Source organism: Neophocaena asiaeorientalis, unplaced genomic scaffold, assembly GCF_003031525.2.
Source record: "Neophocaena asiaeorientalis asiaeorientalis breed wild unplaced genomic scaffold, Neophocaena_asiaeorientalis_V1.1 scaffold77, whole genome shotgun sequence".
In the NCBI taxonomy this organism is placed as follows: domain Eukaryota; kingdom Metazoa; phylum Chordata; class Mammalia; order Artiodactyla; family Phocoenidae; genus Neophocaena; species Neophocaena asiaeorientalis.
In genome coordinates this window covers 5,934,557-5,960,728 of record NW_020174645.1, presented here as the reverse complement: position 1 = coordinate 5,960,728, position 26,172 = coordinate 5,934,557, and the positions used below count along the sequence as shown (strand labels likewise).

At 41.8% G+C, this 26,172-nt stretch overlaps 1 protein-coding gene across 3 annotated transcripts in view; it reads right to left on the bottom strand.

The window, feature by feature from the left end:
- The window catches only part of CLIP1 (CAP-Gly domain containing linker protein 1), an 87,114-nt gene that overhangs the window by 30,919 nt on the left and 30,023 nt on the right, over positions 1 to 26,172 (bottom strand). For 2 of the 3 annotated variants that reach the window (XM_024758486.1, XM_024758487.1), the window contains 10 exons: positions 25,316 to 25,420; positions 20,575 to 21,519; positions 18,919 to 19,035; positions 16,546 to 16,603; positions 15,947 to 16,030; positions 14,889 to 15,045; positions 13,091 to 13,256; positions 12,777 to 12,992; positions 6,738 to 6,854; positions 3,390 to 3,496 (listed from right to left, as the gene is read on the bottom strand). In XM_024758486.1, the coding sequence (XP_024614254.1) occupies positions 3,390 to 3,496; positions 6,738 to 6,854; positions 12,777 to 12,992; positions 13,091 to 13,256; positions 14,889 to 15,045; positions 15,947 to 16,030; positions 16,546 to 16,603; positions 18,919 to 19,035; positions 20,575 to 21,519; positions 25,316 to 25,420 (2,072 nt within the window). The remainder of the gene's footprint in view (positions 1 to 3,389; positions 3,497 to 6,737; positions 6,855 to 12,776; positions 12,993 to 13,090; positions 13,257 to 14,888; positions 15,046 to 15,946; positions 16,031 to 16,545; positions 16,604 to 18,918; positions 19,036 to 20,574; positions 21,520 to 25,315; positions 25,421 to 26,172) is intronic. The other variant, XM_024758488.1, reaches the window with a different exon arrangement.

Below are 26,172 nucleotides of genomic sequence, written 5' to 3'. Positions count from 1 at the left end.
TCATCTTCTGGCCAAAATCCATCAGCTCTTGACAAATCAGAAGATTTTACTTATGATGAAATCATCAGAAGCCAAACCTTTTACTCCCAAGTGGTCACCACCCTCATTAGGGGCTATTTGGTTTCAGCATTTGTGTGGCCTGTCAGTGATAAGTTCAAGATCCTGTTCTCTTTTAAAGATTTTCATGCTTTAAAATTTTTTAAATCCTTGGTTTCTGTTAAGAGCCCACAGTAAAGAAAATTAAAACAAGGAGTCAAAGAAATATCAAGATGCCCTAAGATTTATAAAAATGATATTTGTTCAATGTTTTAAAACCTGCAAAACGATTTCATGTACATTTAATCCTCAAAGCCCAAGGAAGTTAATGTTATTATTTATATTTTAAAGATGACAAAATTGAAGCTCAGGTAAGTGAAAAGATTTGCCCCAAATCAAGTAAGCTGTAGAACCAAGAGAACTGGAGTTAAAACTGGCAGACAGACCTCAGTTGTGATTTGAATATAGAAACACCTCTTTCCAGTTTTCTTCAGACCAGAGGGGTATGTACATTCCATAGAAGAAGGAGGCTCTAACAGCCCAGCTTCTGGACATAGTCTAAGGAATAATTCTAAAAATACCTACAAATATAATTCTCCCAATTTTTAAAGATGCTTTTCTTTCTACATTATAAGATAGATATCCTGCAACAGAAAAGGAGACTGTCACAGTTTTAAAACTGAGAGGCAAACATTGCTAATATTGACTTGCAGACATTCCACTTAGGAATCTATTATAAACCTATTAATTACCATGCTAAATATATTCTAGATTTATTACTGTGCCCGGTGAGTAATTAAAGGCAAAAATTAGATGGCTTATATCGTTTTCGCTGAGAGTCAAAAATTACACACCAGAAAGAAACCATTTTATTCTCTCTCTCCAGCTAAAAACAGGAGCTGGCTCACCAAAATCAAGTTTTCCTAAAACCAGCTGAGTAAGTGACATAGAGGAAAAGGAACATTTAGCTGCAAATGCCGGGATTCCAGGGCCGAGGGCAAGTTTCTGTAGGAAGTGGTTCCCGTTAGAACTCCTGGGTCTGCATAGGTGTCCTGGCAGGTGAAGAGAAACACCTGAAAAGCTCTAGAGGCCATGAAGATCCCAGGTATGTGCTAAACCTCAAAAAACAAACAGCTGCTCCTTCCCTAGCCCAGAGCCCTGGGGAACAGACTAAGGAACAGTAAAATGACTGCTTTTTTCTTTTTAAGAAGCACTGCTCTCATGACACAGTACATTTATATCAGCTGGTCCCTGAAATGCGGCCAAGTCTCAGGCAGGGAACAATGAGTCACTGGGGGTGGGGGGCGCTTTCAACCCACTCCTCACACCTCCCTCCAGCAGCTTCCCACGTACGTCACTGCTGTGTCTCCCACTGCCCCTCCGTCCTGCTAAGAGTCCCGGCCTTGACCGGCCAAGTTACTGGCACAAGGCACAATTCTCGCAGCCCTGCTGGGCCAGGACAATCAGAACCAGCACAGGCACTGTCTGCCCTGTGGTCTGGCTTCCCCTGGCCCGAACTCCTCCCTCAGGGATCAGAGACCCGGGAACTGGGCCCGGGGAGGAAGGTGCCGGCGAGGTGGACGGCAGCGCAGCCCACAGGCTTTTGCTCCGGCTCCCTTGCGGCCGCGGGCACAAGGCTGAGCTTTCCTTATTCCATGGGGTCGTTCAAAGGGCACGCAGAAAGAGTTTCCCTCTTGGCAGAGGTGAGACCACGGCACACTGAGCGGGGGTGGGGGACATGACAGAGAGACTGAGGAGAGTGACACAACGCTAGACCAGTGCGATGACCCTTACAGGAGACTCCCAGATAGCTCCGCAGGAAACAGGAATTCCACCCAAGGCTGGGTCCCCTCTGGCCCCGCCCCTCCACTACCCAGCGCAGCCCAGAGAGCTCAGAGGTGGGTGATGGCAGAGGGGGCGTGGTGAGGGTATCTTCTCCCTACACTCAGATCCTCCCTCACCAGCTGCCTTTTGTGATGCAGATGATGGGCTCCAGACACTCCGGTGAGCAGCTCCACTTTGTCACGGTGCGGGGGGGTGGGGGGTGGGGGGTGTGTGTGACCCTGAACTGTAGCTGAACCCACCCTCTCTGAACTGATTTGAATTCGTTTTTCCTATCACAGTGACCGTTTCTATTTGTGCTCTTTGCCTTTGGCAGACCAGGAGATTCACGCCTCTCCTGGTGGCCGATCACCATAACTGCATGTACACATCGGTGCAAAAGGAACTGTTGGGAGCTGTTTAAACACCACCTAGAGAAACATCACTAAAACTAAGACTGACGAAAGGATCCATCATCAACGTCATGAGCTGTCCATCCCCTCAGATGAGCAGCTCGGATGAGATCATTTCTAGGAGGATTTTAAGAGCTCTCAGAAGAACCGGACATAGTTACTGATTTAATCCGAGCTTGATCATCACATAGTACTGAGGACGGTGACTTGGGAACAGCAGTTTGGAACTGGTGCTTTTGTTTGTGTTTGAATCTCATCTATTCGTTTGATCAAAACTGGAAATAAATAATACAAACCCTCGGAGGGCAGGGTCCACAAACAATTCACCTTTGTATCCTTCCTAGACTGTATCCTTAACTGTACCTAGAACAAAGGACATACTCAAATGTTCACCAGATTGTTGGCTTTAAATTTTAGGTTCACATGGCTGATACAGTGTAGTTCTCAGAACAGATAAGCAAAATGAAATCTACTCTGTAACTGTCACTTACAATGCCAGATAAATAACCACCTGCAATGATGATAAGAACCAAACTCGAAAGGTGGTATTGACAAAGGAAACATGGGCAGCCTGTCTGCCTGAAATCTAGGCAGCAGACTGATGGGTAAACCTTGATTGGAAAGAGTCTCCCAAAATTCTGCTCTTTTAATTTCCACACCAGAAGATTAGATTACTCTTAAAAATCAAGACTACTGATAATCTCAAAAGTGCATGCTTTTTTTTTTCCCTGTAGAAAGAGTTTTGAGGGATTGATTAATAAAGGGTCTGATGTTTCCTAATGTTGAGATTAGCTACCATGTAAGCATACTACTTTAAAAAGCTCTGATTCCCCTTGGATTTTCACAAGGCTTTAACCAAGTCACATTTGAATTCCAGCTGTCCTAACTCATCAGCCAGCACACATTTCATTTTGATCCTGTAACTTAGCTATAGTTCTGACTTCACAGTGTAACGTTACAGAGGTGACTTCTAGGGTTTGCAACAGCGTTTGGGGGGCAGGAGGGAGACTATTACTTTTGACTACGTACTTGTCAAGTATTCTAAAAATAATCAGCATTGTTTTCCCTTTTGCAATTTTAAGTAAGTGCCATAATTTCTCTCAAAGGAGGTAAACTTACATTTCTTTCTTGAATTCTTCCATTTTTTGGTTCTCTACAGTCAGAAGTTCTTTTGATTTGTTCAGCTCTTCCATATTTTTCAAGTTGTTTTCTTTAAGTGTATCCAACTTAAACACCAAGAGAAAAAAACTTGATGAAATTATTTCATTTTCCAATCACATGACTGGACAGACAAATCATTCATGAAAAGGTGCATTAGAAAGGTGAAATTAGTCATTTGCAAAACAAACAAACAAAAAGATCACCTGGGTGAAGAGATTATAAATCATCAAGTCTATTATAAACTGCAACCTCCCCCTTACGTTAGACATGTCCTGTACACCTGGCCAAAATGTCAAACTAAATTGCTACATAAATTAAAGCAAAAGTTTTCTTTCACCTTGTATACAATTCTCAAAATTTATCATTGAACTTGCTATTCATGTATAATCCATCTTAAAAAAAAACAAAAGGAAATTGCAAAGGCATGCCATCAGCAAGGATTAATTCTCTGTAATGAAAATAAACCTCTTTCTTCCCCAAAGACTAGTCATTTAGGATATGATATTTAGCAATGTCGGTACCAAACTTCTATGGTCCTCATTATAAAAATTATTGGGATATTTTTAGATGGGAAAAGATTTAGTTATTCATCTCAACTTCAATCTAAAAAGGAAAAGGCCATGTAGTGAGACTGAAAAGCACTCACTCACATTCAGCCCTATCACCTGCCCATGGGGGACATAGCCAGCCTAGGTCCTGGCCCCTGGTGGGAAAGCCAGACACATTACTAGAATGAGCGGGGATGTCCAACCACAGGCTCTGGCAGGTGGCTGGAGTTCAAGGTGTGCATCCCCCAAGGATGGGGAGCTCGTCACGGGCAATCCATTACACAGGGTGTGCTTCTGGTGCCTTGCTGGCTTTCTAGGACTTTTATAGTTATCTCCTACAGCCAAAGGTACTTCTGTTCTGTCACCTGCTACCAGTCAGGAGCCCTAGAAAGTATCTTGCTAGTTTTAACACCACCATCTCCCTTTTAATGCTCCCTAACATTCCAGATTCATGGAATGTTCAGTGGGTCCAAAAACTGATTCCTCCAGTCTGTATTCTGGCTGTTACAAGGGGTATGGTTTAGAAGCACACAGTTCTCCCTGAATCTATCTTCAAAGGTTAGAGACATACCCTAAAATCTTCTCATTTATTTTAGCTTCTAATTTTGGTTATCATCTATTATTTTTGATGCTTTTTTTATATTTTCAGCTTAAGTCCTCTTCTGTTAGGACTGTCAATTCCTAAACGTACTTTTTTAATTTTTTTAAATTTATTTTTTTATACAGCAGGTTCTTATTAGTCATCAAGTTTATAAACATACCCTTTTCTATGTCAAGTTTTATTTACCCTATAATTATCTCAAAATGTTCATGTCTTTATGGATTTCAATCATTGACCTTCCATCGTGAGAAGGCCTGATCTTTACAGTAGCTATTCAATGCGGCTATCCGGATTTTCCCTGGCTTTAATTTCTTAACCTCTTACCTGACTCTCGCTTTAAAAAGCATTTCAAGTTCTACAGAACTTCACATAACTATTTCGGCGAAGCAATCTGCTTGAGATTTATGTAACAGCTTTCCAAAGAAAGAAAGGGTTGGTATGAGCTGGGGGTGGGGGGACTGGGAATCAAAGGAAGGTGCAAGAATAAGAAATGCTACTTCTGGACAGAATCAAAATTATCTTGAGGCCGCAATATGGTCCTCATTATAAAAATTATTGGGATATTTTTAGATGGGAAAAGATTTAGTTATTCATCTCAACTTCAATCTAAAAAGGAAAAGGCCATGTAGTGAGACTGAAAAGCACTCACTCACATTCAGCCCTATCACCTGCCCATGGGGGACATAGCCAGCCTAGGTCCTGGCCCCTGGTGGGAAAGCCAGACACATTACTAGAATGAGCGGGGATGTCCAACCACAGGCTCTGGCAGGTGGCTGGAGTTCAAGGTGTGCATCCCCCAAGGATGGGGAGCTCGTCACGGGCAATCCATTACACAGGGTGTGCTTCTGGTGCCTTGCTGGCTTTCTAGGACTTTTATAGTTATCTCCTACAGCCAAAGGTACTTCTGTTCTGTCACCTGCTACCAGTCAGGAGCCCTAGAAAGTATCTTGCTAGTTTTAACACCACCATCTCCCTTTTAATGCTCCCTAACATTCCAGATTCATGGAATGTTCAGTGGGTCCAAAAACTGATTCCTCCAGTCTGTATTCTGGCTGTTACAAGGGGTATGGTTTAGAAGCACACAGTTCTCCCTGAATCTATCTTCAAAGGTTAGAGACATACCCTAAAATCTTCTCATTTATTTTAGCTTCTAATTTTGGTTATCATCTATTATTTTTGATGCTTTTTTTATATTTTCAGCTTAAGTCCTCTTCTGTTAGGACTGTCAATTCCTAAACGTACTTTTTTAATTTTTTTAAATTTATTTTTTTATACAGCAGGTTCTTATTAGTCATCAAGTTTATAAACATACCCTTTTCTATGTCAAGTTTTATTTACCCTATAATTATCTCAAAATGTTCATGTCTTTATGGATTTCAATCATTGACCTTCCATCGTGAGAAGGCCTGATCTTTACAGTAGCTATTCAATGCGGCTATCCGGATTTTCCCTGGCTTTAATTTCTTAACCTCTTACCTGACTCTCGCTTTAAAAAGCATTTCAAGTTCTACAGAACTTCACATAACTATTTCGGCGAAGCAATCTGCTTGAGATTTATGTAACAGCTTTCCAAAGAAAGAAAGGGTTGGTATGAGCTGGGGGTGGGGGGACTGGGAATCAAAGGAAGGTGCAAGAATAAGAAATGCTACTTCTGGACAGAATCAAAATTATCTTGAGGCCGCAAATCTATCCAAGACCCAGAAGTGACTGATTCAACATGAGACAAAAGGGAACCAGTACTGAATTAGGCCAAGAAAAAGGCCTATGTCAAACTCAGGGCTGCGGGATGGAATTCAGTGGCTCAAAGTTGGGAGACAGTTGAGGAAAAAAGCATATGTGATTTAAGATAAAAAATACAAAAGCTGGAGAATGTTATCGGTACCTCCTCTCATTAGTTCTATCACTGAACAGTTATCACAGAAAGCCATGCTGTTAGGGTTTTCCCCTCCTTTTTTAAAGGTTGATCCTACTAAATAAGTAATGAAGTAATACACTTTATTTAATATTATCATCCGGGTGTACGTTCGACTCCACTAACATAGATCAAATCTGTGTAAGGCCACACTTCAAAAAATAAACAATCCTGAGTTAGTGATCAAACACTCCGTGAAGTCGATAAGCTGTCCTTTGTACAAAAAGCCATTTAAATCTGATTACTTCGTTCTGCAGTTTTTCATTTGTTTGCTTGGAATCCTCCAAGGAGGCCAGAGTTTCCGTCTTCTCTTTGGTCATCTGTTCCATTATCTGCATGGCATCTTCTGCTGTTTGAGCAGCCTAAATACGAGAAAGCACTGTGAGAAATGAGGGCACCCCTCACCAACCCGGGGAGGTGACTAACACTCAGGCCATAGGGCTCAGGGTCTGTGTGGTGAAGGGAATCACACAGAGACGGTGAGCCAGTCACTGATCCCATGCCGAAGCAGACAGACCAAGACATCAAAGGTCTTTACTCTGAAGCAGAACAAAGTTATAGACCCTTTTTGTGCCATGTTTTCAACAGGCCAACTGTAATATGCAATTTGTGTATTTTCAGACCCCTCTAAACCTACATTTTCTAAGTTCCAAGTTCCACTAACAACAGTGCTCACTATTCTGACTCACGTTGGAGAGAAATGCTTAGCAATAATAAAGAGTAACATCCTTATGTGGCCGAATTTTTCTCTTCATCATATTTATTGTTAAAAATTTAAAATACTATTCTTGCTATCTCAAATTTGGGGCTTTTGAGATCACTTGGAATTTAGGTTGGGAACTTCTCAAAAATAAAAATTATTTGGGCAATTACAGTGTAAGGCTCAAGTGTTTAATGAGAAGCCCTGAATGACAAAGTCGATGAGAAGCTGTAGGTAATGAACATAAGCATGGCTGTGAATAAAAAAGATAACACGCATATGGAAACAAAGCCTCAGCTGATAAGATACTGAAGAAAATCACCTAAGTGAATTAAAATCTTTTTAGGCACTTGCTTACAATTTCATGTGGTCTAATAAAGTTTATGGCAATTCTGCCTTTATACCTTCCCTGTTACCAACTGTGGAGGTTTCCCTGGAATCTTCCAATTCGGAAGGAATACACACAACGAAACAATTAAAAGTCACATAGAAGATACCTTGTTTTAACATGTGCCCATTTTACTATTGTTCTTAAGCCTTTAAGAACCACGGTTGCCTTTTTCACAAAAAGTTCTCCCTACATAAAAAAAAAATCTATCCTTTTTATTCACAGTTTGCAATTTTTTCTAATGGAGAGGGACAACTGCAATTAGACATTTAGTAAAGAGTTGCCCTTTCAGGTGGTGACAAAGAGCTTGAGATATCTAAGCCAGTGATTAAATGGGGTGGGTTTCCTTCTGCAGAAATGAAGACAAATCCCTCAGCCACTGCAGGGTTAGTGCACAGGGTTAGGCCAGGTGCTCAACACTTGAACCTCCCAGTTTACCGTAAAGGACTGCAGAGTCTCGAGCTCTCTAATTTTAAGAGCGAGCTTGCTCTTGTCTTTCCTCAAAATACGGTTTTCATTTTGAGATTCTAGGAGGTTGTCTGAGATATGGCTGTTGGTTTTGGCCAACTGGCTGATCTCTTTCTGAAGGATGAAGTAGCTTTCGGCCAGCTTCTCCTTCTCCTTCAGGAGCTCGTCCTTTTTCAGCATCATCTCTCTTTTCTCAGCCAGGAGGTTCTTGTTGTCCTGCATCACCCTGGCCCACTCGGCCAGGGTCACCTCGTGGTTCAGCCGCAGGTCATCCAGCATCTTGGTGAGGTAGCTGTGCAGCTCCTGCAGCTCCAGCTTGGATTTGGATAAGGCAGCAAAATCGCTCTTCAGAGTCTCTATGTTGGTGGCCAGTTGAGCCGTCTCTGCACTCAAGAGTTCCTTCTCCTTAACAATCTCCGCCACTTTCTGCTCTGAGTTGGTCTTGTCTTGGATTAGCACAGAGTTCTCGGACTGGAGCTCCTTGGTGCGCACTCTCAGAGCCTCCACCTCCTGCTCCAGGAGCGCCACTCTCCCGTGGAGTCTGTTGTTTTCATACAAGGATGACTCTTTGTCCTGGGTCCTGGCTTCTTTCTCCAGGATTAGGGACTGCTGCGTCATGTGGATCTTCTCATTTAACTTCTGACACTCTTCTTGCAGGTTCAACCCATCCTTCAGCAAGATGTTCTTTTCGGAACAGCAAGCCTTGAGTTCAGCGTTCAAACTCTCCTTTGCTTGCAGTATGTTAGCGTGTTCTTTTTCTAGAGTCTTTTTGGCATTTTGAGCCTCTTTCAGCATCAAAGCGAGATCACACTTGGTGGCTGCGAGTTCTTGGTTTTCCTTTTTTCTCTCTTGAAGCTCTTTCTTCAGAGCATCAAGATTACGGAGCAGTTTCATCTTCTCGTGCACAATGATTCTTCTGTTTGCAGACTCTTGATCGTATTTCTTTTTAAGGTTTTCTATGGCTTTGATGGAATTCTCTCTTTCTGCAAGTAAATCTGTATTTTGCATTTCCAGTACAGATTTTTCTTTCAAGAGACGATCCTGCTGCTTTTTGAGCTTAGTGATTTTCTGACAAACCATCTCCTTCTCAGAAGTTAGGTGAGTGATCTTCTCGTTCAGGTTCATCTCGATGTGGGCAGCCTCTTCCGAGCATTTGTTGAGTTTTTCAGTGATGAGCCTATTTTCATTTAGAAGTTCTTCTTTTTGGGCCAAGAGCCTTCTCTCAGACGAGGCCAAGGTTTCTTTTCCATGCAGAAGCTGGATGCACTCGGAGTCTGTGATCTCCCGACTGGTCTTAATTTCTTCCAGCAGCTTGGTGAGGCTTGTGTTTGTGGCCTGAAGGTGCAGAGTCTCCAGCTCGGCCTCCCTCAGAGCTTTGCTGGCCTCCTGCAGCTGCGCGCGGAGCCCACTGGCTTCCGTGCTGAGCAGATGTTTGACCTGGAGGGCAGCCTCCAGGCTGGCATTCAGCTTTTCCTGATCTTGAAGCAGCATGTCCTTCTCAAACTGCAGATCTTTGCTGTTTTGGAGGAGATGGTCTCTTTCGACCTTTAAGGCTATGCACATGTTATCAAGACCTGACTGTTTCTCCAAAGCTGACTTTTTCTCAGTTGTGAGATTTTCCATCTCCTGCACCAAGTTTTTCTGATCTTTCACTAGCTCCTCATAGGCGTTCTGAAGCTTCTGAATAATTTCATCTTTATCTTCAGCCAACGCAAGGTTTTCAGTTACAAGCTTCTTGATATGATCCTCCAGGTGATCTTTTTCTTCCAGATTCTTCTTAGACTCAGCCATCAAAATATCTTGGCTGAACTGGAGTTCCTCTGTGAGTGCCTGCAAGCTTGCTTTGGAAGCCTGCAAAGACTCATTTTCCATATTCATCTTCAAGAGTTCTTCCTGTGCGTTATTGATTTCTTTAAGTAATTTCTCTCTCTCAACAGCCAAAGCTGCTTTATTGAGCTGCTCCTGCTGATAAAGCTTTTCAGCATCTTGCTTTTCCTCTAAGACTTTCTCCTTTGCTAAATTAAGAGTTTCGTTTACTGACCACAGCTTCTGTTGGTCTTCCTGAAGTAAAGTTATTTTGGCCTCCACCTCTACAAGCTTTGACAAAAGTGAACCTTTTTCTAACTTTAAAGCATTTCCCTCCTGTGCAAGAAGCTGCTTCTCTGATTTCAGACCCCTCAGCTCTTCTGACATTAGTTCAATTTCTTTTTTGGCTGATGTTAATAAGTAAGTTAGCGACTACAGAAACAAAAGACGGAAAGAATGGAAGCAAAATGAAATCAAGCAGACAAATGCAAGCCCGAATAACTTAATGTAACCTAAGCCATAAAAGTTAAAAAAATTTACAATAACTGTCATAGAAACAATCTGGATAACAGGGGGAAGAAACTTGATGAACAGAGCCCGTAAAAGGATAATGCAAAGCAAGTTTAGCTTTGCAAGGTGCTGATATATCTACTGGTTTATCTTTGAAAAAACTTTTGAAGTATTCCTGATAGACACCTAGAAGATACAAACAGTAGTTTGACTTTGACGTCAGGGCATGAAATTCTTTCCTGCCATTCCAATTATCCAATTGTTTCTATTGTAGAAGGGATTCATAGAATTTTTTAAAACACAATCCAAAGAACTACAAAAAGTGAGTATACTTTAACCAACAGAGAGGAGGAAGGGCAAGGTATTATAAACTGTTGCTTTTCAAACTAAATGCAGAACCTTACTTACTAAAGGACCTGGCCTGAGACTGATTTAGCTTCAATATTACATATAACTTAGTAAAAATAGAGACTAATTTGCTAGTCTTTGGTGACCAAAATAAATGGGCTTTAAAAAATTGTATTGGGGGCTTCCCTGGTGGCGCAGTGGTTAAGAGTCCGCCTGCCGATGCAGGCGACATGGGTTCATGCCCCGGTCTGGGAAGATCCCACATGCTGCGGAGCGGCTAGGCCTGTGAGCCATGGCCACTAAGCCTGCGCGTCCGGAGCCTGTGCTCTGCAACAGGAGAGACCACAACAGGGAGAGGCCCGCGTACAGCAAAAAAAAAAAAAAAAAAAGTGTATTAGTTTATAAAGTAAATTGACCACAATGTCTCTACCAGTGCTGTCCAGAACTTTCCACAATGATACAAATGGACTTTATCTGCGCTGTCCATTGTGGTAGCCACTAATCACACGTGCGGTGCTTGCGACTGAGAGGATGAATTTGTAACTTGAACTAATTTAGATTTAAATGGCCACATGTAGCTAGTGGCTACTGTACTGGACGGCACAGCTATAGTTCATTGGCTCTCAAACTAGGGAACATGGGAGCATTGTGGGCTCCATGAATCTCCTGAGATTTCATCTAAAACTTGTTGAGTGTATATATCAGCTTTCCTGGGGAAAATATCTTAAGGTTTCATCAGATTCTCAAAAGAGTCTGTTGAGCCCCTGCTGTTGACAACATTGAGATTCACAGAAATCGGATATCCAGACAACTTTGGAGGGGGAACAATCCTGGCGTTTTAACCAAATGATCCTTATAAAAACAACAACAAACAAAATTAATGAGCCTTTACACAAACCACTAGAATGCTGTGGTTCGGTCAGGCTGCAACATTTTAAGGGAAACACTAAAAAACTAGAGTCTGCCCAGATAAAGGGAACCACAAAGACAAAAACTCTGGAAATTATACTCAGTTGTTAAATGGCTCATAAACCTGGAGACACATCACAGGGAAAAGAGAAAGCTTTGATGGACAGCATGTAGAAGAAAGAAAATTTAGGTATCTTATATAAGACATATATTACATGTCATGCTACACTTTTTATAAGTTTTAAATGGGCTCTGTTTCAAGTCCTATGTATGCTCTTTTCTATTTTCTTTCTCATGGACGTGTTCATATTTTACTCACAACCCTTTTCTAACTCCCTCTGTTTTCTCTTTTTTTATGATATATATATATATATAAACATTTCTCTGACACATTAAAAATAATTAAAGGCAAGTATTTGCTTTTCTTTGAGCAATTTAGATGGGAGTAGGAGGGTTGAATTCATTACGTTACCAGAGTCAAAAAACATACTGGGACACTGGTACGATCCTGACACCATAAAACGAAATTCGGTGTATCAAGTTCTACTCTACTTAGCAGTAGGATGTTTCCTCACAGCCCTGAAATCCAGCTTCCTTGTTAATGAGCTCGTAGTGCCTTCCTGGGGACATGTGAGAGCCCTCTCTAGAGCTCTCCCTTCTACTTTATCCTCTAAGAGCTCTGTTCCTCCAAGCAGGCTCCATTCCCTGCCCACCTGCCTCATGTGGCCTCTGCCTCTTGCTTTTCTGCAAGATGTCTCTCCTAACCCTGGTGCAAGGTGGCAGCAAGATGGCCAAGATTAGAGGAACATGCCTTCCCGCAACAAGGAGTCTACTACAGGCAGGCAGACAGGTCAGGCAACAGCAGACTCTTCGTGACAGCTGGGGAGCAAGCAGCGCAGGGGGTGGTGGCCACACAGTACATTCGGGAGAAAGACCTGTAGCCATCACCCTCCCTGAGAAGGAACAGCGGCTGGTACAAAGCACTTGAAGATACAGGAAATGTAATTCACCCTCCTGCCACGCACCCTGAGGGCCGACACTGGTAACGGCCACTGAACCCATCCCACGTGCTGCTGCTTTCCAAGCCCCCTTGCAGCCCTGACGTGGAACGCAAGCAAACCGTAATTCGACAACACGATTCTCCCCACCACGTACTCTGGCTTTGTCGGCTTGCCTTCTCAGCTCCTCCGTCTCCTGCAGCAAGTCGCTGTTCTCCTTTTGTGCGGCCTTCAGCCGCTCCCCTGCATCCAACAGCATCTTCTGGAGGTTCTGCAGAACTTCTTCATGCTTGGCCTGTGTCTCAGAACTGGCTTCTTCATACCTGGCTTTCAGCTCTTGACACTCGTTGTGGCTCATTTGCATTTTCTTTTCCTGCAGACACCCCGAGTCAGGAGTGAGTCATTTGGTCATGCCCGTTCTGCCCCTCAACCTCCCCTGCCAGCCAACCGTCCCACTGATTCTCTCCTTACCAGGTCTGACAATTTTGTCAGCAGTTCTCTCTTTTCTTCCTCATGCTTTTTAGCTGCTTCTTGCTGGCTCTGTTCAGCTTTGAGAGTTACTTCCCCAATACTTTTCTGCAGAAGACTTGCATTTTCATTAGCCTTGGTGAGTTTTAGCTGTAATTCTTCTACATTTCTAGAACAAGTTTCAATACAAGGCGTCAGATTTTTCAAAAGAGTACTTTAAATTCTAGAGTTGTACTTTAAAATATTAATAATAATTGTCTTAATGATTATAAATGTTATGAGCAATTAATAACATCTGAAATAAGCAAAAAACAAAAACAAAAACTGACTTGTCCTGAAGAATAATTTTAACAATTGTGATGGTTACAAATACCTTAGAGTAACTACTCCTCTAACTGGGAACATTTATTATTTTATGTCAGAAGATCAATAAGGAAAAATGAGTGAAAAGTAAGCACATTAGAGGAGGTAAGTATTTCGAGGTTTCCAAATTTTAGCAGACTAGATTATCAAAGACTCATTTTGGGGTCGCTTGAGAACAGAAGATACGAAAATAACAGTAATGTGACGTTCTAGCTCAAAGAGAACCACGTGGTCCCACAAAGATGTAAGAGGGCCATCAACCTGGAGAAAAGGCTGGCTCATGGACCGGAGAACAGGAAGGAAACTTGGACGGTGCCTCTGGATAAGCACCGACAGAAATGGAACTTCTCCAAGGCTCTGTGCCACAATCGGCTGGGCAGCTGTGCCCACCTCACAGCAGGACTGCCACAGTCGGCCAACCAAGGCCCATCTGCCCGTCACCCACCAACGCTGGGCCGTGCGTGAGTGCACGGCTGGACGTAAACTAACTCTGCCAAGTATTAATGCTTTCAGAATCAGAAGTCTACCGGGGCTAATATGTCCTCTAAAAGTTTTTGCCTTATAAAATAAACATTTGATTTTTATATGGCAGCCATTAAAAGAAAAAAGAAATCAAAGCAACGAGAGCCTCAGGATAAAGACGAGAAGAGAGATTACAATAACAGAAGCTTCAGCGCTGAGGAAGCAGGGTGTAGTGACGAAGAGCAGCAAGGGCTCTGGGACCAGACCACCTAGATCTGAAACCTCAGGCAAGTTACTTAACCTCATTAAGCCTCAATTTCCTTTTCTTTAAAATAGGAACGATAGGGGCTTCCCTTGTGACACAGTGGTTAAGAATCCTCCTGCCAATGCAGGGGACACGGGGTCGAGCCCTGGTCCGGGAAGATCCCACATGCCGTGGAGCAACTAAGCCCACACACCACAGCTACTGAGCCTGTGTGCCACAACTACTGAAACCTGCGCGCCTAGAGCCCGTGCTCCACAACAAGAGAGGCCACCACAGTGAGAAGCCCGCCCACCGCAACGAAGATCCAACGCAGCCAAAAATAAATAAGTAAAAATAAATTAAAAAAAAAAAATAGGAACAATACACTCACCTGAGAGGATTATTAGGAGAACCAGAAAATATACTCTACACAAAGCTGTCAGCATAGTGTATGACACGTGGTCAGCCCCTCACACGTGTTATCTATCATTACACTGAAATAGGTTTAAAGTATTTTTAACTGCCTGTAAAAGATGTTATTGCCGTTGGTAAACTACTACCTTTTCTTTACAAGTCACCAGAAAGTCTGCAATACACTGCGATAACAGAGAAAGAATGAGATTCAGGCAACTTTAAAACCTAACAGTCCTGAAGATTTAGGCTCCCCTCCCACCCAGACCTTGCTCGAGGGCCTAACCCAAAGCAGGCGCTCTTATTAATACTCATACGTACCTTTCTTTCAGACGTAATTCACCATTCATTTTTGTCAGCTGAGAAGAACTGTCTCCTGACATTTTCATTATTACTGCAATGTCGTTTTCCAGCTTTTCCTTTGCCTTTATCAACTGCTCTTCCCTTTCGTCTCTCTCTCTAAATTTTGCCTCCATATCTGAATATATATAGAAAAAAATAGCACTGTTGTGTTATAATCAACAAAAATGTATTAACTACACCCTGTATGCCAAGTCTTGCTCTGGGAATATTTGCAAAGAGCGATCCCTGCCCTCATGAAAATTACATTCTAGCAAAGAAGACAGACAATAAACAAGATAAATAAAGAGAATAAATAGTACAATAGATAGTGGTAAGTGCCAAGAGGGAAAAAAATACAAGCGGAGAAAGGAGTCAGGAAGGAGTCGGGGAGGTTAAAACCTTAGACAGAGCCTCTCTGAGACGGTGACATTTACGTAAAACCCTGAGGGAAGAGGAAGGCAGGCAGAGGGGAAAGCAAGAGCAAAGGCCCCAAGGCAGGAACATGCTTGACAATCAAGTATCACCAAGGAGGCCAATATGGTCGCAGTGGAAGGAACAAGGGGAAGAATAGTACAGGACGAGAGCATAGAGGTAAGAGGACCTGATGACAGTAAGGGCCACAGCTTTTAATGTGAGCGAGACGCGAGCCACTGGGCCGTTCTGAGCAGAGAAGCGACCTGATCTGACTTATGTTGAAGGGATCCCCCTGGCTGCTGGGCTGAGAACAGACTGCAGGGGTCAAGAGCAGAAGCAGGCAGCCCAGGTGACCAGCTGTTACTACAGCTTCGATTAAAGATGCTGGTTGACTCGGATCCAGGATAGCAGGGGGAGTAGTGAGATGGGGTGGATTCTGACTCGTTTGAAAACGAGGCAGAGAGAATTCGCTAAGGTTTACAGACCTCAAACAAGTATTTTATCACAATATAACACGAGTGAAGAATTTATGCCTGAATAGTAGATATGCTGTGACAACACACTAAAATTATCTCAAATCTTAGGAAGTCTACTACATTTAACGTGTAGAGACGTCTTCTTACCTGTTAAATTTTCTCTCAACTTCTCCAATTCAGAAGACAGCACATTAAACTGTTCCTCTTTTTGGTGTAATTTATTTACAGTTTCTATTTGGGATGAAGTTAAAAGTTTAATACATTTCATAGTTAATAAGCCATCTAAAGCCTGACTGTCTCAAAACCAAATCGAATCAAAAGCTTGAGATTTGGGATCACGGGAATACTCAAGAGTCCCATTACAAATCAAACCACTGAATAACGAACCTAAAGAAACAAGCAAGCAACTCTTTCTTGTCTCCCCAAACCTGCAGATTTGGCAGGCACCGGGCATCCCTTTTCCAGGCATCTCTTTCCTCCTTCCACTTAAAACTCAATAAAGCTATCAATGACTGAAGCTTAAGTAAGACAATACTTTTCCCAAGTACACCTACATTTTAATACGGAACAAGCTTTAAGTCAAAAAGAAGAATGAATGGGAGCTTGAGGCCTCAGGAAGCCAAGGGAACCCAGTAGTACTGTGTGCTGCAGGAACTTCCAGGCTACAGGCAGCCTCTATTGCTATGCACCCAAGGCCAGCTCCAGCTGGAGAACAAGTGAGCCGCTCACGTTCTGCTAAGACATACCTTGCATACTTCTCTGAACAGAGACTGCCTGCTCTGAAGCATCAGCAAAATTTTCTTTCTAAAGAAAAAGAAGTGGACATTCAGAATAGAAAGATTTCAGATTACAAAAATAAAAAGTTTCTGTGACTACAACATTATCTATTTTTTGTTGCTAGCCTTGTTTCATTAAAGCTAACTTACGAGGTTTGCATGTGTGCGGCATGCGTGGGCGTGCACGTATGTGTGTACACGTGTGGATGTGCACACTTATGTCAGTATATGCATGTGTGGATACACATGTGGTGCCACGTGTATGCTTTTTTTTCATGTTGCTACCCTCAAGTAGCAGAACCTCTCTTCAGAAATCTGCCTGAGACAGAGAACAGAGTTCCGAAATTTGTTTTTTTTTAATATTTCTTTTTTTCATTGAAGTATAATTGGTTTACAACGTTGGGTTAGTTTCAGGTGTACAGCAGAGTAATTCAGTTATACATATATATTTTTTCAGCTTTTTTCCCTAATAAGTTATTACAAAATATTGAGTATAGTTCCCTGTGCTACACAGTAGGCCCCTGTTGGTTATCTATTTTGTACATAGCAGTGTGTACACGTTAATCCCAAACTCCTAATGTATCCCTCCCCCCAGCCTTTCCCCTTTGGGAACCATAGTTTGTTTTCTATGTCTGTGGGTCTGAGTTCTGAAATGTTTTACATCTAAGAATAGTCAGCACCTAGTATCTTAAAACCGGATCTGTGTCAACTACCTTAAACCAAAAAGTCCATCGCTCACTCACTATCTTTTCTAAACATGACAGGAGGGCAGGATAAAACCACTCTCCTGATTTTCCTGCGACGAACTTTGAGGTAGATATACCAAGTGAATTTTTAAATGAGTCTTTCTAATTAATATTTTAGTTTAAAAATGGGCTCACAAGCCACAAGTCCATCAAAGCCCACAAGCTGTCCACCTGTGTTACTCCCAAAGCCAGACCTCAGGCGGCATGTTTTCAGAGGACGTAGAGGAATACTCTAACTTAGAAAAAATAGTAAGCCATCCTGAAAGTTTGGGGAGGAGGGCAGAGAAACGACATGAAACTCAAAACACATTTTCTTAAAGGACACCATAGCAAAAAATGGTAATTTCCAGGTCAACTTTTCTCAATACGTAGCTGAAATATGCTGTATCATAACTGTCTGATAAAGCTCTCTACAATGAAACTGTGCTGTTCAACTGGCAGCCACCGGCCACGTGGGGCCTCTAAGCACTTAAAACGTGGCTAGTGCAACTGAGGAACTGAATTTTATATTTTATTTAATTTTAATTAATTTAAATTTATAGAGCCATATATATATGGCTTGCATATGGTAGTAATTGATGCCTACATGATTTAATGAAGAGTGCGGCTATATAGTTAACATTTTAAAAAGTAGAAATATGTAATATTGGCATTTAAATAAGAAAAAAAAAAAATCAAACACTTTTTTTTTTTTTTGGCCGTGTGTCATGTGGGATCCTAGCTCCACAACCAGGGAATCAAACCCATGTCCCCAAATTAGAAGCACGGAGTCTCAACTACTGGACCAGCAGGGAAGTCCAAAAATCAAACAGTTTTATTCACCACTGGTATTAGCAGAGAAGTGTAAAACGTGGAGAACAGGAAGGTGCATGTAAGGCCCAAGACAACTGACCCTTCATAGCTAATGTTTCTCTTATCAAGTTTTCTCCATGAGCCTACGCCTCTCCTTTCCCATGACATGTGGGCATCACCGGCACCTGCCCGTGGTCATGAGCCTTGACTAAGCTTGTGTTTTTGATGTAGGAGGCAAGGCAGAAGGGAGAACAGTTGAGAAAAAGACAAAAAATGTCCTACAACCTGGGATTAAGCAAAGAGGATATATATGAAAGGAAAAGTAATTTCCTGAGGAGGAATAAACTGAGGTGTAAGAGGGAATTCTATGAACTCATTAATTAGACAGCACCCTGCCTTGCTAACAGAGGGTGCCAATGGTCCAGGAGAGCTTGCTGGCTTGCTGTCACAGGGCAGGTAGGACAAGGCATAGGGCAAGACCTCACTATATGAGAAACCTAATGTGCTGGGTATATAACTTGGAAGGTTCCTGTGTTTGGTGAAACTAAGTAGTCAATAATGTGCCAAAGCAATGCATTACCAAAGGCAAAGGACAGATTAAAAAAAAAAAAAAGTAATACTTACCTTTATTGCTAGTTTGGGTTTGATCCAGTTCCTCTCAGTTATTCATCAACCAATCAATACTTTGCAAGAGAAAGGAAATAGGTGCAATACGTCTTTCTTTATAGAAGTTTTTGTTTTTTAAACAGGAACAATTTTTGAACGGCCAGAGACCCTGAGATTCAGATTCCCAACAGGTACTTACCAAAATCTGAAGTTCTTTTTCCAAAGCCTCTTTCACTTGACTGACTTCACTCAAGTTTTCCTGAAGTTTATTAAGCATTAGCTCTTTTCCCTGCAGCTCTTTGGTGATGTTACTAGCCTACCATACAGAGTTACATGGTACAGAAACCAGTGAACGAAAGGAAACAAAAAAGAATGAGAAAGAAAACATAAAACAAATATAAAAAAATGTATGAGATACAAACATAATCAAACAAAACTGAAAGGAATAAAGGCATGGGTAAAAAGTCGTTTTGGTGTTTTTTTGTCTTTAATTCTAAGAAGCCAATGACTTTTCATACAATCAGTTCTAGATAAGACTGTCCAATGGCTAATTTTAAATAATCAAGAGTATTTTTCGATACCTGAATTTGCTCTAAAGCAGAATTTACAGATGCTTACTTTCTAAATGAGACAGTTGAGCAATTTCATCTTCTGGACTTTGGAAAACCTCAAGACAGGAATGGTGGATTCATGTGGACTGTGTTTCATTTTCTGTCTTTTTGTACACGCTTAAAGTATTTCAACATTTAAAATAAAAAATAAAATTTTAAAAATGTACTACACAACAGTCGTCAGAAATTGGCTTTCATTAAATCTTAATGTAAAAAAAGTAGACCAACACATTAGCTGCATATTCCATATTAATTTAATTTTTGTGTTTTGATTGGTATTTCAGAACCAAGTGAGGAGATCTGAGAAAAATCTCCTACGACTGTCATCTTCAACTAATGTGACTTAGCAATTTTTGCCATTTGTCTGTCTTCACCTCTCCCCATTTAACCATCACAACCCTTCCTTCTTTGCCAATAAAGCAGCTTCTCCCGCAAAAAGCTCAGCACATTCAGCATCAATACTAGCGCCTCCACTAGTGGCAGGAGGACTGGGAAAAAGGGCTCCTTCCTTGAACAATCCTTAAGCATGAAGGTGACATTTAGCAAGGCTAGTTAGTAAGAAAGGTAGCCAGCCAATGTCTCACATCATTTCCTATGCCTTGATCAAAAAGCACACTTGTCCAGTCTTTCCTCAAAAAACCAGGGACTAGATCACGTCCTCATTGTGACATAGAAAAAACTCCAATGAGACATAAGTAGCAACGCAAAGGGCTCCAGGCTCTTCACCTTCATTTTGCTGTGAACGTCATTTATCATAGCATGTTAATTCGCACCAGTCAAGTGCTCTCGGAGTTCACATTCTGTTTTACGTGTAACCTTACGGACAAGGCAGTCATGTAGGTGGGAAAGGAGGAGATGATCTTACAAGTTTCTATCTTACTCTTTCTATTCATTCACCTCAATGCCATCAGTTTTGGGGAGTTCTCTATTTTAAAAAGTTTAAAGACTGGAACCAGGCTTAAACAGGAGATCACAGCAAGCCCAGAGATAAAGTAGTAAAGTATTCAGATACTAGGAAACCAGGATCAAGCCACATAGTTGAGCCATTATTTTCTCTAATCTCCTCGGATGGAACCATACTCAAAATACTCAGAAGATACTACACTCAACTGGGAAATTCGTCAGCACCAGTTTTAACTAAGTCAAGAATCTGGAGGGTGAACTACCTCAACTGAAAAATAAGATACAATGCAAAATAAGGACAAGAAATGGAAAAGAAAAAGATGGAGGATGTTGATACAAACCTTGCCACTTTCAGCATTCTTTTCGAGCTCTAAATTTTTAATCTGTTTCTCAGCTGCCTCAAGCTGCTGTCTAAGGTTCTCGATTTCCGATTTACCTTCGGAACTGGCTTTCCGAAGAGCATCAATATCCAAGAGCTTTTCTTCGGCAGCCTTGAGCTGTGATGTAAAATTATCAATAACCTTGGTTTGTTCATTGCATTTGGCTTGTAGTACCTCTAGCTCCTTTACCTTTAGCTCAGCGTCCTGCAATTTGTTTAAGGTGTCCTCCATTTCTACTAGATGCTGGTCTTCCGCTTTGTCCAGCTTCGACTTGACAGCTTCCAGACTGTTCTCTTTCTCTTTAATGACTTTCATCAGTTTAGCCCTTAGGGCTTCGAGCTCTTTAGTGTGAGCAGACCTTTCCAAGTCTTGTTTATTCTGCAAATTTTCTATTTCGCGCTGGTAATCTAGTCTCATTTTCTCTATTTGTGTTTTTAGCTCGGCAAATTCTGCCGTCTCTGCGCCGACCCCCTTGCTGAAGGACACCTTCAGCCCCTCCATCGCCTGCTGGTGGGATGCGATGGCGGTCTCCAGCTTGGATTTCCACAGAGCTATCACATCCGAATTCTCCTTGTTGGCGTGATCAAGCTTGCTTTTCAGTGACTCGTTCTCTTTGGAAAGCTTCTCTGTGGTGGCCTGAAGAGCCTTTATCTCCTTCTGATGCGTTTCTTCCCGGGCTCCAAAATGCTCCTTCAGAGAAGTGATTTCTTTCTGATGGTCAGTATGGGTGGCTTCTAACTTTTCTTGCAAAGCGCTTATCTCTTGTAAAAGGGAGAGTGACATGTCAACATCCTCAGCAGGCTTACTGGACTCCAGCCTCCTTCGCAGCTCAGCTACTTCCTGTATTCTGAACGCTAGGTCTTTTTCTAGTTCCATTATGCGGGACTTTTCTGACACTGTGGCCACCTAGTATCAGCAAAGAGAGAGAGATCATTTAAATAACAAATCACTGATGATTTTCTTTAACCTTGAAGATCTTCAGTAACTACCCCAGCTCAGGGAGCAGTCAAGCCACCAAGAATTTCTATGTGTGGATCTAGTTGTGATAATGGCTTAAGCCCAGTTCCGGGAGCCCCAAATCAAATTTAGAGTCTTTGGCAAACTTTTCACCATTTTGAGATGCTAAAGGAAAATAAAATTGATATTGAGTTTGACTCACCCCCAAAATATTTCTTTTCCCTTTAAAGAACCTTAATCAGGAAAGTACCCACTAACTGTAGTAAGTTAATAGAAACAGTACCTTTCAAGGTTCCCCTACATCTGCCTTTTGGAAGAAGAATCCTTATGTTGCCTACTTCAACCAAGATGTATGAATGTTTGTCTATCTGATGGAAGTGACTTTACGGAAGTGTGCTGTCCCGTACAGCAGCCGTTAACCACACACGGCTACTCGGCACTTGAAACGTGGCTCCAAGTGTCAAATATACATCAAATAATGAAGACTCGGGAAAAACAGAACACATCTCGTTAATAATTTCTTTCTCTCTCTCTTTTTTTTTTTTTTTGGCCACACCACGTGCCTTATGGGATTTTAGTTTCCTGACCAGGGATCAAACCTGGGCCCTTAGCAGTGAGAGCGCAGAGTCCTAACCACTGGACCGTCAGGGAATTCCCAATAATTTCTTATACTGATTACATGAGGAAGTGATAATAGTTTGGATATATTGGTTTAAATAAATAAAATATATGACTAAATTAATTTCACCTGCTCCTTTTTACCTATTAAAAAAGTATGTTAATGTGGGTACCAGAAAATTTTTAATTATATATATGTGGCTCATGTCATAATTCTGTTGGATAGCACTGGTGTTAAAGGTGTAAAAATATCTATGAAATGTTTCAGTGAATATCACGACAACTGTAGAATAAAAGCTTCAAGTGGATAAAGAACTAATTTACTAACCTTTTTTAAAAAGGGCAAAGAAAGAATGATTACTTACCTGCAATGATACCTAAGAATCTTATACAGAGTCCCTCCTCGCTTTTAGATTTTGTAATTCCTTCACCATCTTGACGTACATGTCTCGCTCCCCTAACCCAGTGGTTCTCCGACCTTAGTGTGCGTGTGAGTTGCCTGGGACGTGTGTCTACGGTGCAGGCCCAGTTTTTCCCACGTGTGCTGATTCTACCTGAGCTCTGGGACAGAACCCGGGAATACGCTGCTATTTAAACTCATACCCCCAGGATGAGGAAAAACACTTTCCTAACCTGCGTCCTTTTGTTCTTAGGAAGTTATTTCCCTCTGCTGTTACGCAGTAAGTTTAGTACACAAAATATGTGGGAAATGGTAGCTTTGGGCATAAAAACTAATTCTTGGACTAACCTGGGAAATAGAAGGGAACTTGAATGATTTAAAGACATCAGTGAATCCCAAATTTCATGGATCAAAAGTCCTCCGGAGTGAAGGCTCTGCTCTCTCACTGCCTTTATCGGGACAGAAGGTAACGGGTATGTTTTTCCTTCAGTCCCTCTGTCCACCTACAGGCTGTGAGATGGATAAGGACTGAAGTGTCCACCAAGAACAAGAAAATAAAGCACTTGGGGCTCCAGAACTGCATGATCAAATCATTAAGTATTTCAGAGCTGGCTATAATTGTTGTTTCAGGGCTATGGGTGCTTCCAAGACATTAATTCATTTACATACTCTTTTTCCGGGGGGGGAGGTGGGGAGTCCACAGATAAGGTGCATTATTAAACCCCACTGCTACAAGGTCCGTAACATAAATAAATTTAATCCAACAGGGCACTAATTCTTAATCAGTCACAACAAAACCGTCAAACTGAGAAAATACCACATAAAAAATAAGGGGAAATCATAGTGTGGTTAAGCAACATTTCCACAGCAGTTCCATTTTTTAATTTTATTTCCCAAAATCTGCCCTCAGGCAAAACTATCTATGTGTCTGCCTTTCCCACCATAAAAGTCAGGTATCATTTCTTATTCTTGCTAATGTTTCTACAGCGCCAAGCACACTGTTTATAAACTGGGCTTACTGGCTTAGAGGAATTCTGAAGCACTTCCCAAAAAGGAATGTAGGTGATGGGAAACTTAGATGGGTCAGTGGTTAGTTTCACACTTGGCAAACCAAGAACGAGGATCAACAGGAGACAAGGCTTGTTATAGGCAGATGACAGCTTGCTTGAATCTGAAATACTTAAATAAACCATGCTGTCAATGGATGCCTTCTTTTCCACAGAAAACAAAACAAAAACAAAAACAAATCAACACTGTTTGCTGACAAAGCTGTAACGGAGATTTGTTCAGAAGTAAAAAAATACATCCTTACTTCAACAGCCAGCCACACCACGGGAGCTCAGTCTTACTATGAGTCCCTTGTATTTCCCAGATCAAGTCTTTGGCTCTCGGGTAACAAAGAAACGGCACCAAACTACCAGGATTTTTTTTTTCTTACCAAATACACAGACGATATCTTTAGTTTTGAGGCCGACTGAGAACATTTTCTTTCTCTTAAAAAATAAAAACTCGTGACTTAGAGAAAGAAATATTACTCGATTTTCTAGATTTTTTAGATCAATGATTTCTCAAGAAGAGAAATTTCTACAAATACTAATAATTCAAAAGGAAAAAATCAGGATACCAAATTTGATCAGAGACAGAATCATTTCTGAAATTTTAAAATTAAGGATCTGTCTGATTTAGCTATTAACAGTCAAATTCGTGACTTAAGAGGTATATAATACATACATGTTTTCTTATATGTGACTCAGATTAGTTCTTAAATCTTTTACCACAAAACTACTTCCATAATAGACAGACTCCATCCTGTAGTGGTTAAGAGCACAGACTCTGGGGTCAAATGGCCCAAATAGAAATCCTGGCCCCACTATCTGTATTAGCTGTGTGACCTTGGACATATTATTTAACCTCTCCATGCCTCGGTTTCCTCACCTGTAAAATGGGGACAATACTACTACCTCCCCTGGGGTTGTGGTAAGACTGAATAAGTTAATACTTGTAAAGTGCTTGGAATAGTGCCTGGCATAAAGTAAGCACTATATGCGTGCTTAAATACATAAATAAGTGAAAACATGACTAATGCACTGGTTCTGAGAGCCAAACGCAGTGAGCTGGGGGTTGTAAGAAGCCATTCTGTTCCCAACACACTTTTTCCTCCTGACCACTGAGATTCTAACCCACTGGGTAACAGAAATTCAAAGAGATCGGGTGCGAAGAAAAAAAGATAGCTGGGGTGAAAGTCCCTAACTCTCATTAAAAAAGAGCCAACATTTCAATTCCCTTTGCCTAAGAGGCCAGGGAAGAAGGCAGGAAAAGAGAGTTAAAGTGAAACAACAAAAAATTATTTAGAAAACCCACTAGGAATATGAGAACAAGAGGACCACTGACTGCTGGTGCAAACTGGAGAAAGGTATTTCCCTGTATTAATACGAAGAACCTCAAATGCAGCTGTGGACGTCCACGCAGTCTACACAGTCGCTGGGTTTCAGATCTTGATTTTGGTTGAGTTAACCAAAGGAATGAATCTTCACCTTGGACCAAAGTTTCCACATAAAACACCTGTGCCCACCCATCAGCCTACACTCACGAGCACCTGGGCAGTGCCAAGACCAAACTCAAGTTGAACCACTGGGTCAAGGCTTAGGCCAACTGCAGGGCCCGTCACCCGCGGTGTCCACCGTTCGCAAACATGGGTCTGCTTCATTAAATAGTGAAAACCATTACCCTAGTGTCTTCTAACTCCCTCTGGAGTTTGTCAGCTTTGGTCTTTTCAAAGAGCAGGCTCTGTTCAAGCTCCTTAATGCGGGCATGCTCCAGTTTGGTCTGCGTCTGTCAGTAAAAAGGAAGAGGAAGAAACACAACAGTGCCACCGTGACATGCCAGCACAGGAGGAGAGGGCGCGGCATGCAGGCTGAGCCGGCAGTACCTTCCGCCGAAGGATGAACAGAAAGGGTGATGGAGGAGGGATGAGGGTGGACAGAGATGAAGAGGCTGGGGGTGAGGATGAACACTATGGACAAGAGGATGAGGTGGGCAGGGGACATGGGCTAGTCTACTGAGAAAGAAAAAATGGAAAACACATGAGGCAAGGTGAAAGGTGTCAGATGCATGCAGCCAAATATGTTATATTGATAAGTGAAGTTTATCAGCACAAATTAGAATAGTTAATATTCCCCTAATCTATCATTTTCCCTCCTCCCCACAACAGCTACTTGACATTAATGTGTATGTAACTGACTCGGTGACTTAAAAAGTGAATTGACCCTCAAAATGATCATTAGCACCCAAATATGGAAAAGATAACGTCATAAGTCTCTAAGTGTTCAGTTAGTCCCTAGAGCAGATCTTTGCACTTTGGCGTACAATTTGACGTGAGCGAGGGTCAAGTATTAAACCTAACGAAGGAAATCTAGGACCTAGAGCTAAGGAAATCACACCAGTGGCCTTTTTGCTGAGATGAGTGAGAAGGGTCTGAGATTCTCGGCAACATTCCCGTATATGACAGGTGAGGAGTCACTAAAGCTCTCATTTCCTTCCAAGGGTGGACTTTCCAAAGACTGTTGCCAGAAAATAAGGCGGTG